This window comes from Acomys minous (assembly GCF_964271855.1).
Source record: "Acomys minous genome assembly, chromosome: 7".
Taxonomy (NCBI): Eukaryota; Metazoa; Chordata; class Mammalia; order Rodentia; family Muridae; genus Acomys; species Acomys minous.
In genome coordinates this window covers 107,004,804-107,018,479 of record NC_140488.1, presented here as the reverse complement: position 1 = coordinate 107,018,479, position 13,676 = coordinate 107,004,804, and the positions used below count along the sequence as shown (strand labels likewise).

The 13,676-nt window shown below is 44.2% G+C and overlaps 1 protein-coding gene across 1 annotated transcript in view; it reads right to left on the bottom strand.

Moving 5' to 3' along the window:
• DGKK (diacylglycerol kinase kappa) overlaps positions 1-13,178 on the bottom strand; it is a 117,868-nt gene extending 104,690 nt beyond the window's left edge. The window contains exon 1 of the mRNA XM_084790259.1: positions 12,967-13,178. Within this exon, the coding sequence (XP_084646385.1) occupies positions 12,967-13,077 (111 nt within the window). The 5' untranslated portion in view covers positions 13,078-13,178. The remainder of the gene's footprint in view (positions 1-12,966) is intronic.
• Between the last annotated feature and the right edge of the window lie 498 nt (positions 13,179-13,676).

The following is a 13,676-nucleotide window of genomic DNA, read 5'->3' as shown; positions in this document are numbered from 1 at the left end:
CCAAAAGACAAACTGAAAATTGTAAATTCTTTTTAAAACTGGACATCTTTAGTCTTCAGGGAGATGCAAATTACAACTTGCTTTGAAGAGTCCAGCTTGCCCAAGTCAGACAGGCAGCCTTCAAGAAAATAAGTGACAATGACAACAAAGGATAACAAGGATACGGGGAAAGGACTGTTATTCATTGTCGGTGGGAGTAGAAACTGTTACACCCGCTATGGAGATAAATCGTGAGAGTGCCTCAAAAAATGAAAAATAGAATTACCAAGTAACCTAGCTATACCATTCCTGAGTGTACATTATACTATAGAAGTACGTGCACATTAATGTTTTCTTACTGCTATATTTGCAATAGCAAAGACATGGAAGCAACCTAGATATCCATCATCTGATGAAGAAATAATAAAGATATGGTGTGTATATGTATATATATATATACATATATATACATATACATATATATGTGAATTCTGAATATTCATCACTAAAGAAAGATAAAATTTGGAGAAAGATGGATGGATCTGGAAGTTATTAAGTGGTATAAATCCAAACTTAGATCTTTATGTTGTCTCTCATACACTGGTCTTAGGTGTGTGTGTGTGTGTGTGTGTGTGTGTGCATGTATGAGGGTATGTGTGTATATGTTTGAAACTAGGAAGACAACCAACCATTATAGGGGAAAAGAAGATATTAAAGAAATGAGTTGAGGAGGTTAATTGAAAGGGGGGGTGTGTGCAGGACTACTGGAGACAGGCAAGGTGGGGGAAAGGAGTGGATGATGAAAATTAGCCAAAATTAAGGAGGGATGAAAATGCCACATTGAAATATGTTACCTCATACAGCAGTTTAAAAACAAACAGTTTTAGAGGCTAGGAAGATGGCTCAGTAGTTAAAGGCACTTGATGCTTTTGCAGAAGGTCCAGGTTCAGTTCCAGAACACACACTGTAGCTTACACCTGTCCATAATGCCATTTCCAGGGGATCTGATGCCCTCTTCTGGCCTCTGTAGGAACCAGGCCTGTACATGGTACACACATAAATGTATACACAAAGTACTCATAAAATAAATAAATCTAAAAATTTTTAAATTAAAAATAGGAGAAAGACAGGATGGTACTCGTGCAAAACTGAAAGAATAGAGAGAATGAGGCAAGAGTATTGTGAGTCCCAGATCAGCCTGTACAACAGAGCAAGATGCCATTTCAAAAACAAAATAGACTTAGAGAGAAACACTATCATTGCCACAGGTTTTAATACCACTGGAAGCCTTCCATGGAAAGCCCCTTTCTTTCACTTTCTTTAAAAAAAAAACCTACATTATGGGTTGTAGAGATGGCTCAGAGGTTAAGAGCACTGGAGGGTCTGCAAAGTTGCTGAGTTCAATACCCAGCAACCACATGGTGGCTCACAGCCATCTATAATGCAATCTGGTGCCCTCTTGTGGCCTGAAGGTGTACATGCAGGCAATTGTATATATATATATATATATATATATATATATATATATATATATAATAAATCTTAAAATAAACAAACCTACATTATGATGATGATGATGACAATGACGGTGGTGGTGGTGGTGGTGGTGTGTGTGTGTGATGCATGGAGAGTGGGCATGCATATGCCACTTCAAATGTGTGGAGGTCAGAGGACAATTTTGTGGAGTCAGTTCTCTCCTTCCACCTTAGGTTCTAAGGATCAAGGTCAAGTCATCACGCGAGTGCACTGTCCTTATGCTTAAGTAAAATAATTTGTTTGAAAATCTTTCCTTAAGGATTCTTTTCTTTCTTCCCTTCCTCTCTTCCTCCACCCTTCCTTTCTTTTACAAAAAAGAGGTGCTCTGGAACATTTTTGCAAAGGACACAGGTTTGGTTCCAGCACCCACATGATGGCTCACAAGCATCTGTTGCCCCAGTTCCTGAGGTCCAGAGCCCTCTTCTGGCCTCCAAGGGCATTGCATGTATGTATACATAAAATATAGACATACATAAACAACAAATAAATAAATAGATTTTAAAAATAAAAAATTAAGGAATGGACATGCATTTAATGCCAGCATTCAAGAGGCAGAGGTAGGTGGATCTCTGTGAGTTCAAGGCCAGCCTGGTCTATATAGCGAGTGTCAGGATACCCAGAGCTGTCCTGGAACTTTCTTTTGAACACACCCACAAAACAAAACAAGCAAAAACAAAGGGAACAAACAACATTTAACAAGAGCAAAGCATATGTGCCTGTAATCTCAGCATTTAGGAGGTACAAGTGGAGGATAAGGCATTTAAAGATGACCTTATTTGCATAGGAGACAAGCGGGGGCTCCTTGAGAATCCGTAGTATAGACAGAAACACAGAACAAAGCAAAACCCAGAGGATAAAATATAAATATAAAGAATGGCCCTTAGATTTAGGTGTGGCCTCGAAAGGTCCATATCTGTTGATTTTGTAGTGTCTCCATCTTGCTGTGGGTTGGGGTGAGTTGACCAGGAATACGCTGCAGTATAGATTGGATGGGAATGGAGATGGAGCGCGGGTGAAGCCCTGAGCTCATCTCTAGAGCAGAAATGATCTCAAAATCTCTCTCCTCCTCCTTCCCTTTCTCACTCCCTTCTCCCAAGGCTTCTCTGTGTAGCCTTGGCTGACCTGGGACTCATTTATATAGACCAGGTTGGCCTTGAACTCACAGAGATCCACCTACCTCTGCCTTCTGAGTGCTGGGACTAAAGGTGTGCGCCACCAATGCAGGTGTCTTTGTCCCCTCCACCCTGAGAATTGCTTCTTTTTATTCTTTCCTGTCATGGGGATAGAACCCACTGAGTGATAGAGACCTTTATTCTCATTTTGTGTTTTCTTTCCTGATCATGGCTAAATACACTTACTTTAAGAAAGTAGGGTGCTTTTTAGGCTGTGGATGCATTCTTGTATTTGTTTCTCCCCTAATTTAAAAAAAAATCATTTATTCATAATAGAACTGCTAAGGTTGGGTGAATGTGGGTCAGTTCTCACTAGATATAGTTCCTTTAATTTTTTTTTCTTCTTTAAAAATTTGGGGCCGGGCATGGTGGTGCATGCCTTTAATCCCAGCACTTGGGAGGCAGGGACAGGCGTATCTCTGTGAGTTCAAGGCCAGCCTGGTCTACAAAACAAGTCCAGGACAGGCAAGGCTACACAGAGAGACCCTGTCTCAAAAAGCAAAAAGAAAAAAAATTGGGTCAGCTAGATGGCTCAGTGGGTACAGGTGCTTACCAACAAGCATGATGGATTAGTTCAATCCTTAGGACTCCCATGCTATGAAGGAACGAATGACTCTGCAAAATTGTCCTCTGAGTTCTAAAGGCACTGTACAACATGTGTGTACATGTGCACATGCAGGCACACACGCTTGCACATGCACACAAATGCACAAGATAGATAGATAGATAGATAGATAGATAGATAGATAGATAGATAGACAGACGGATAGATGGGCAGATGGGCATGTGGGTGGGTGGGCAGGTGAATGGACGGACAGGCTGACAGACAGATGCAATCAAAGTATATATATATATATTTTAAATATTTTCAGCCTCTGAGACTTACTACTTGATTTATTTACTTATTACATATACAATGTTCTGCCTACATGTATGCCTACAGACCAGAAGAAGGCATCAGATCACAGATGGCTGTGAGCCACCATGTGGTTGCCGGGAATTGAACTCAGGACCTCTGGAAGAGTAGACAGTGCCCTTCCTTAACCGCTGAGCCACCTCTCCAGCCTTCAAAGTATATTTTAAAAGTGTATTTGGACAGAAAAGATTGTGGCCCGTTGTGAGACTGGGGCATTTGTCTTTAAAATGAATTGGGTTTAGTTTACTAACAATAGTCCTTTCACCATCACAGGTTACCATCGCATTGGGGGAGTTATTTTAAGGTATACACCTAGCTATGTACACAGAATTGGCTTTGTGGAGAAGGTTCTTGGGGTTGGAGAGAGGGCAGAGATATTAAGAGCTCTTGCTGTCTTTCAAAGGATCACAGTTTAATTTCCAGCACTCATATCAGCTGCTTCACAAACATCGGTAATTCCAGCACTAGGGTTTCTGATGTCCTCTCTTGGCCTTTGTGGGCAGCTACATGCACACATGTGCACACACACACACACACACACACACACACACACTCACACACACACTCACACAAACACGCACACACACACACACAAATACACATTTTTTGAACTAAATACTTTTTAAAAGAAAGCATAGGCCATCTGCACCTTGATCTCCTGGAAGTGGTTGTTACCTCTTTTATTTATCTCTTCCTTTCCCTGGAAATGAAATGCTTATAAAATTAGGGACCCTTTATTTCAATAATGATTTATTTTTAAGTGAAAATGTATGGGGCTAGATCCTCATGTAATTCCAACATGCTGGAAGCAAAGGCAAGGTGGTTGGCATGAATTTGAGGCTAGCTTGGTATACAAAACAAGTCTCAGGCCATTGAGAGGGCTGTAGGGAGATTCTTGAGAAGAAAATGCATATATACAGAGACATATATTCCACTGATGAAGGATTTTGAAAGTATTTGCCCATTAAAATATTTCCCATTTTGTTTGCTTATAAAGTTAAGCATTGGGAATAGGAGCAAATAAGGAGTTTTGTTATTGTGTGAAATTAAGAAAAAAAAATCCCTTCTTAAATCATTTTGCATTTTTTTTTCTGTGTTTGTGGAGGATAGCAATTCATTAGCTTAAGGCTAAAGGATGCTATTTTCCATTTCCTTGTTTTTAAAGATTACATATATGATTCACATATCACGGGATTAATCCTTTTAATGAGCACACTCTTGTGGCCTATAGTGTGTTCACGAGGTTGCACAATCATCAGGTTAAACTGTGTCTAACGCTTTTATCCCTCTTAAAGGAAGTCTTGTACACCTCACGCTCCCTCTTCCTCCTCCCTCCTGACAATCACTCGCCTCCTACCTGTCTCTAGAGACTTGCTTTTCTTAGATAGCTCCTAGAACTGGAGGAAATATTCTTGGAGAGCTTGGTTGGGGAGGAACCCAGAGATTGTTAGAGCTTTCCTTGCAAGATTTGTTTTTGCCTCCGTAATTTGCATCACAGAACAGGCTATGGACTGGATACAGAATGTATAAGTGCCATGATATTTTAAAGAGCAGAAATACTGTTTAAGATTATTTCTCCTTTATTTCACTTAACTTTTCTTAGAGAGACAATAGCTTTGTGGGCCTTGGTGGTGGCTAAGTAACCTTCTTAGATTTTCTTTTTATAATTTTTAGATTAGGGATATTTTTATTATGTACAGTGGTTTTATCTCTATTTTCTTTATAGAATACTCATACATTTATTCTTCTACTTGGGGACTAAAGTTTATTTGCTTTGAGGAGGATAGGGCATCTCACTGAAATATATTGCCTTCCTTATTTTTTTTTTTAACAGGCTTACAGTGATTTTTTTTCAATGAGGCAATTATAGTGTGTGGGCTTTGGCAAGGTAGATCACATTGTCCCTATTCTTAATGGATTTCTATTTATTTCCCTCCTGACTCCTAAATGTCTCTGTGAGGCATAGATTTAAGGTTGGCATCTTTTGCTCTTCTTCTTTCAGGGTCCTGCTCTATGCTGGACCCATCAGGGAGCACCAGAGGTGGTGCTTTGGAAATAGGTCAGTGTTGATAAACTGTTCTTAGATAAATGAGAGTCCTATGTGTTACACAAAGCAATACATTAGCATTCCAGAAACTCCACAACATAGAAATTAATCAATAGATCGTATTAGCCATCAGGCTGTCTTTGTCTGTAGTTACCCTACTGCCTTCTACAGAGTAGCAAACAAGTTACCAATGCAGAGAAAAGCATTCTACAACTTGTAAAATATCATACTAGGAGAAATGATCTTGTAAACCTTCCTACAATGCACTTTGGCCTCTGTATATTTTTTCCCTCTTTTGGGAGGTATTGTGGGTAAAGGCGCTGCCCTTCATTTTGAACTAGACTTACAGAAGCCCCAGCTGTAGATTTTTATGAATATATAAGAATTGTGCGTTCAGAAAAAAAGGAGGCACTGACCAAATACCTAATTATTTTTTGAGAACATCCTGCAGCAAATACTCAGGATATACCAAATAAATTAGATGGTACCTTTTAAGTCTGACCAAATGGTGAAAGAACCTAAGAGGAAAGAAAGTAATTTCATCTTGACCTTCAACAGGTTAAGTATCTGAATCTGTAATCCTAATACTGTTTAGAACCACTGCAGATATTCCGTGCACTTAAAAAAAAATTTACCCCAGAAGCCAAGCACATTGTCATTAGTCTGCTGCTGCTGAGATAAGGGCACTTTTGAGAAGGTCAGAAATAGGCATGCTAATAAATTAAACAAAGAAGACTTACAAATATCATATATGATCAATGTTTGCTATAGATGTATATATCAGGCTATTTAAATATGCATTGCCATACCTTGGTTTATTTTTATTTTATGGAAATAATAAGTGTTTATTCAAGTCTTTGAGCAAGAACTGTATTTATATAGCTTTGGGGCAGTAGTAATTATTGTCTCCATAAATGAAAGTCACATATGTGTATTTCTCCCCACCCTTTCATTAGTCACTCGTACAGTGTGATTATAATTTATAACTGTTTGCAGTCCATTCAATAAAAATACAAACTGTGTTTCTTCAGGCACAACTGATGAGAAACAAATATGATCCACTTCATAGAAGTCCCACCCCCAGCCCCCATGAGAGTCCTAGTGTAGTTAAAGAACCAATTCACACATCCTTACTTACATTTACTGCCACCAGGTGGGAGGCCAAAGCTCATTTCCTGGGAATCAGAACATGTTAGAAAGGGAGGAGCAGATAGGTTTAGTTTACAAACTGTGTAACCCTGCTAGCTATTGGGAAAGAAAACACAAGCCTCCTTTTCACAGTCTCTAGTGTCTGCATAGAACTGCTCCAAAGAGAAGATGTTCGTTTGTTCCTTTATTGTGATACCAACATTACCTGAGAAGAACTTGCAGTCATATTCAGCCACTTGCTTTCGTCTTTATCTTCTTTTGAATTTTCAAGCCGGTTTCATGCATGCTAGAAAGGATTTCTTTGGATGCTGAGAACTCTTTTGTTGTTAAAGTGTGTGTGTGTGTGTGGTGTGTTTATGATGTGTGTATGTGTGTGGTATGTATGTGATGCATTTGTGTGTGTGGTCTATGTGTTTGTGTGTGTGGTATGTGTGATGTGTTTGTGTGTGGCGTGTGTGATGTGGTGTATGTGATGTGTTGTATGTGAGTGTTTGTATGTGATGTGTTTGTAATGTGTGTGTGGTGTTTGTACAGTGTATGTATATATGTATGGTTGTGTGTGTGGGATGTGTGGGATGTGTTTAGTGTGTGTGTGTGTGTGGTGTGTGGTATGTATGTGTGGTGTTTATGTGTGTGGTGTGTTTGTGATGTGTGTTTCTGCAGTGTGAGTGTGATTTGTGTTTGGTGGCTATGATATGTATGTGCTGTGTGGTGTGTTTGTGCTTGTGTGTGATGTGTGTGTGGTGTGTCTATATGTTATGTATGTGTGTGGTGAGTGTGTGTGATGTGCTTGTGTGTGTGATGTGTGTGTAGTATGTGTGGTGTGTTGATATAGTGGTGTATTTGTGATGTGTGTGTGCTATAGGTGTATGTGTGATGTGTGTGTGTGCTATAGGTGTATGTGTGATGTGTGTGCAGTATATGTATGTAGTGTGTGTGGTATGTGTGCGACATGTTTGTGTGCAATGTGTGTGATGTATGTATGGTGCGTATGTGATATGTGTATATGGTGTGTATGTGTGTGGTAAGTGAGTGTATGTGATATGCTTGTGTGTGTGGTATGTGTGTTTGTGTGTGGTGTGTGTGTGGTGTATGTGCTGTGTGCTGTGTGTGTGTGGTGTATGTATGTGTGGTGTGTGTGGTATGTGTGTTTGGGTGTGGTGTATGTGTGGTGTATGTGATGTGTGTGATGTATCTGTGTGTGCTGGTGTATGTGTGGTGTGTGTGTGGTGTATGTGATGTGTGTGTGTAATGTGTCTGTGTGTGCTGGTGTGTGCGTGGTATGTGTGTTTGTGTGTGCTGTGTGTGGTGTGTCTGTGTGTGCTGGTGGGTGTGTGGTATATGTGTTTGTGTGTGGTGTATGTGTGGTGTGTGTGATGTGTGTGATGTGTCTGTGTGTGCTGGTATATGTGTGGTGTGTGTGGTGTGTCTGTATGTGCTGGTGTGTGTGTGTGGTGTGTGTGTTTGTGTGTGCTGTATGTGATGTGTGATATGTCTATGTGTGCTGGTGTATGTGTGGTGTGTGTGTGGTGTATGTGATGTGTGTGTGTAATGTGTTTGTGTGTGCTGGTGTGTGCGTGGTATGTGTGTTTGTGTGTGCTGTGTGTGGTGTGTCTGTGTGTGCTGGTGGGTGTGTGGTATATGTGTTTGTGTGTGGTGTATGTGTGGTGTGTGTGATGTGTGTGATGTGTCTGTGTGTGCTGGTATATGTGTGGTGTGTGTGGTGTGTCTGTATGTGCTGGTGTGTGTGTGTGGTGTGTGTGTTTGTGTGTGCTGTATGTGATGTGTGATATGTCTATGTGTGCTGGTGTATGTGTGGTGTGTGTGTGGTGTATGTGATGTGTGTGTGTAATGTGTTTGTGTGTGCTGGTGTGTGCGTGGTATGTGTGTTTGTGTGTGCTGTGTGTGGTGTGTCTGTGTGTGCTGGTGGGTGTGTGGTATATGTGTTTGTGTGTGGTGTATGTGTGGTGTGTGTGATGTGTGTGATGTGTCTGTGTGTGCTGGTATATGTGTGGTGTGTGTGGTGTGTCTGTATGTGCTGGTGTGTGTGTGGTGTGTGTGTTTGTGTGTGCTGTGTGTGGTGTGTGATATGTCTATGTGTGTGGTGTATGTGCTGCATTTGTAGTGTGTGTGATGTGTCTGTGTGTGCTGGTGTGTGTGTGGTACGTTTGTTTGTGTGTGGTGTATGTGCTGTGTGTGTGGTGTGTGTGGTGTGTCTGTGTGTGATGGTGTGTGTGTGGTATGTGTGTTTGTGTGTGGTGTGTGTAATATGTCTGTGTGTGTGCTGTGTGTACTGTGTTTCTAGTGTGTGTGATGTGTCTGTGTGTGCTGGTGTGTGTGTGGTATGTGTGTTTGTGTGTGGTATATGTGATGTATGTGTGGTGTGTGTGTGGTATGTGTGTTTGTGTGTGCTGTGCATGTGGTGTGTCTGTGGTATGTGTGTTTGTGTGTGTTGTGTATGTGTTGTGTGTGCTGTGTGCCGAGTGGGTGTGTGATATGTCTGTGTGTGCTGGTGTATGTGTGGTGTATATGTGTGGTGTATGTGATGTGTGTGTGGTGTGTCTGTGTGTGCTGGTGTGTGTGGTATGTGTGTTGGTGTGTGCTGTGTGTGTGGTATGTGTTTGTGTGTGTTGTGTGTGCTGTGTGTGGTGTGTGTGGTATGTCTGTGTGTGCTGGTGTATGTGTGTGGTTTGTGTGTGTTGTGTGTGTGGTTTGTGTGTTTGTGTGTGATGTGTATGTTGTGTCTATGTGTGTTGGTGTGTCTGTGGTATGTGTGTTTGTGTGTAGTGTGTGTATGGTATATGTGATATGTGAGATATGTTTGTGTGTGCTTGTGTGTGTGGTATGTGTGTTTGTGTTTGTAGTGTGTGTGATGTGTCTGTGTGCTGGTGTGTGTGTGGTATGTGTGTTTGTGTGTAGTGTGTGTGTGGTGTATATGATATGTGCGATGTGTTTGTGTGTGCTTGTGTGTGTGGTATGTGTGTTTGTGTTTGTAGTGTGTGTGATGTGTCTGTGTGCTGGTGTGTGTGTGGTATGTGTGTTTGTGTGTGCTGTGTGTGGGGTATGTGTGATATGTCTGTGTGTGCTGTGTATTCTGTGCTTGTAGTGTGTGTGATGTGTCTGTGTGTGCTGGTGTGTGTGTGTGGTATGTGTGTGTGTGGTGTATGTGCTGTGTGTGTGGTGTATATGCTGTGTGTGTGGTGTGTGTGCTATGTGTGTGGTGTGTATGCTATGTGTGCTGTGTGGTGGTGTGTGTGCTGTGTGTGGGGTGTGTGTGATATGTCTGTGTGTGCTGTGTGAGTGGTGTATGTGATGTGTTTGTAGTGTGTATGATGTGTCTGTGTGTGCTGGTGTGTGTATGCTATGTGTGTTTGTATGTGGTGTGTGTGCTATGTGTGTGGTGTGTGTGCTGTGTGTGTGGTGTATGTGCTGTGTGTGTGGTGTGTGTGCTGTGTGTGTGGTGTGTGTGCTATGTGTGTGGTGTGTGTGGTATGTGTGCTATGTGTGCTGTGTGGTGGTGTGTGTGATGTGTTTGTAGTGTGTGTGATGTGTCTGTGTGTGCTGGTGTGTGTATGCTATGTGTGTTTGTATGTGGTGTATGTGCTGTGTGTGTGGTGTGTGTGGTGTGTGTGCTGTGTGTGTGGTGTGTGTGCTGTGTGGTGGTGTGTGTGCTCTGTGTGTGCTGTGTGTGTGCTGTGTGTGCTGTGTTTGTAGTGTGTGTGATGTGTCTGTGTGTGCTGGTGTGTGTGTATGTGTGGTATGTGTGTTTGTGTGTAGTGTATGTGCTGTGTGTGCTCTGTGTGTGGGGTGTGTGATATGTCTGTGTGTGCTGTGTGCGTGGTATATGTGCTGTGTTTGTAGTGTGTGTGATGTGTCTGTGTGTGCTAGTGTGTGTGTGGTATGTGTGTTTGTATGTGGTGTATGTGGTGTGTGTGTTGTATGTGTGCTGTGTGTGCTGTGTATGTGGTGTGTGTGCTGTGTATGTGGTGTGTGTGCTGTTTATAGGGTGTGTGTGATGTGTCTGTGTGTGTGTGTGTGTGTGTGTGTGTGTGGTGTATGTGGGGTGTCTGTGTGTGCTGGTGTGTCTGTGGTATGTGTGTTTGTGTGTGGTGTGTGTGTGGTGTATGAGCTGTGTGTGGTGTGTGTGTGATATGTCTGTGTGTGCTGTGTGAATGAAGAGCCCCCCTTAGTTTATCTACTGGCCCTTCCCGATGCATAGTTAGGGTTCCTAACGGAACAGATGATATGTGGCCCAACAAACGCCTGACTCTTCTGAAGGTAAAGTCAACCCCTGGGGTCTTTGTTTCTTATGAATGCTGCCACAGGGCAGTGAGCCACCCAGCCAGTATCTGTGATCAGGCACAATATGAAGGAAACTAGTCAGAGCCCCCTTGTTTGATTCTCCGTATCTGGCAATAGACATTTCCCAGTTAATGTAGTAGAATATGCTTGCACAGCTAATGAGGAACGATTTTCACTAGGGATTTGGGGGGGGGGAACCAAACAGGTCCTGCCTCCCTCCCACTCTGCCTTTCTGAAACAATAGGGAAGATGCCTTAGAAGGCCATCCAGGTAATTAAGGAGCTAGGCCAGTTGTTCAGCCTGCTTCCCCAAATTTCACTTAAGATGGCCACAGGTCAGGTGATTGTTGGTCATCTCCCACTCACCAGCTTTAGTGTAGACTGTTCCAGAAAGGCTTAGCGTGACCTTCCTGGTTAGCTGCCCATCCTCCCTCTCTTGAAATCTCCATGAGAAAGAATATCTGCAGGAAGGGGGAAGGATTCATCCCTGAGATTTTTTTTTTAATAATTGTCCAAGTCACTATCATCCTTTTTCTATTTGAATAAATCTATTGAATAAATCTTTTTAGAAACTTTCATTGCAGACTTTATCATTGCAGATATTTGGCAAACTATTGCATGATGCCACTTACACCCCCAAACCCACGCATTCTGCATTCCGAATTCTACAAGTGTGCAGTTCACCGGAGCAGCGGCAGGGTTCCCTATGCATGGCCCTGGCCCTGCCAAGCAGCCGGATAGACTGGCGTTATTGACATGTTGCATTATTTGCTTGTGCCTCCACCTGTGTGTGTTTCTTTGGAGGAAGCTAAAGTGAGACATACACACGGTTTGTGATTTTCACAGTTTTAGCCTATGGGGACCAGAGATGGGGAGAAAATCAGACAGCCTGGAAGTAAACACTGAGAACCTTCCTTGCTCCTCTGGCTTGGACTGGTGCCAGAGGACCCTTCTTTCATTTCCCCCCAGTTAGGCGCGACAACGGTTCGCGGGGAATTGCTGTAGACCTGTAGAGATGAAAGTTGTAGTTGATTTGCTCTGCTCGCAGCAAACCCCAATCGTGTTTTCACATTGCTAAACAAGGACTGCAGTACTATTCCAACTGGTCCTGGCGCGGGATGACAGTTGCCCGCTCGTGACGCCGCGCGTCACTGTATCACTGTGTTTGCACCTACCTGCTGGGAAATCCTGCAGACAGACAGAATGCTGGCTTCAACACAGGCAAGCTCTCCCTCTCCTCCCAGCGAACCTTGCCCTTCCCCTGCAGTGCGCGTGGGCGCCGCCCTTCCCCTCACCTTTGCCTGGAGTACCAGTGGCCAGCAGTGGACAGAGGCACCAGGCACCTCCCTGGAATGCTGCATCTCAACTGATGTGCCCCCACCTCCTCAGTGGCAAGGAGGGGGCCAAGCAGGCAGAGGCTCTGCAGGTTGGGCCTCTGCGGCAGTGACTGTGGCAGAGGTGTGTCCCATCGCCCTCCTCCCTCAGTGTCATCCACCTAAGCCCCTAGGGCCAGCCCCAAATATTTCAGGTATCTTGCGTTCCCCGGGGGTGCCTTTCGCTGCTCTTTTCAAGACTTGAGATGTCCACTGCACTGCCGCTTTCTCCTATGGGGGAAATTGCTCTGACTCCCACTTCTGCTGTCACCTCTTTTCCTAACCCCAAGCAGCCTACTCTCTTTTCCCACATGTTGCTTCCCGCCTCCCAACCACTTCCCCGTTTCCTTGCCGCTTGCCTCTTCCCCGGGCATCTTTCTGGTCAGTGAGCAGCAGCCAAAAGGATTTAAGGGATGCCTGGAGTCTAGTCAACTCCATAGCCATCCGACCTCGCCTTGCTTCCTGCCCCCCACCCCGGGAGTCTTTTTCTTACCTTTATTCTGGACCACGTTACTGATGGCCTGGGCGACAGCAATGGAGATGCCTTTCTACCTTTTTCTCCAGGGACCACCTGCAACAGTTGTTCTAGCAGTGCTGAACTCATCGCTGGACAGGACTCTATAGTTGGCTCTAGGCATAACTCTGGGGCCCTCTCCGTAGCAGGTTCTGGGGCTTCCTCTAGGGCCAGCCCTCTGTCAAGATCTGGGGTCGATTCTCTAGTCGGTTCTGAAGCCAACTCTAGGGTTGGATCTGGGGCAGGTTCTGGAACCGGCTCTGGGGCCGACTCTGGGGCAAATTCTGGGACCGGCTCCTGGGCCGGCGCTGGGACATGTTCTGGGTCCGGCTCCTGGGCCGGCGCTGGGACATGTTCTGGGTCCGGCTCCTGGGCCGGCGCTGGGACATGTTCTGGGTCCGGCTCCTGGGCCGGCGCTGGGACATGTTCTGGGTCCGGCTCCTGGGCCGGCTCTGGGGCATGTTCTGGGACCGGCTCCTGGGCCGGCTCTGGGGCATGTTCTGGGACCGGCTCCTGGGCCGGCGCTGGGGCAAATTCTGGGTCCGGCACTGAGTCCGGCTCTGAGTCTGGTTCTGGGTCCGGCTCCGAGGCCGGATCTGGGGTTGTTTTTGCATCTGGTTCTGTGGCTGGTTCTGGAGTCTCCTCTGGACAGGGTCCCAGAACAGTTTCTGATACTAGTTCTGGAGAAG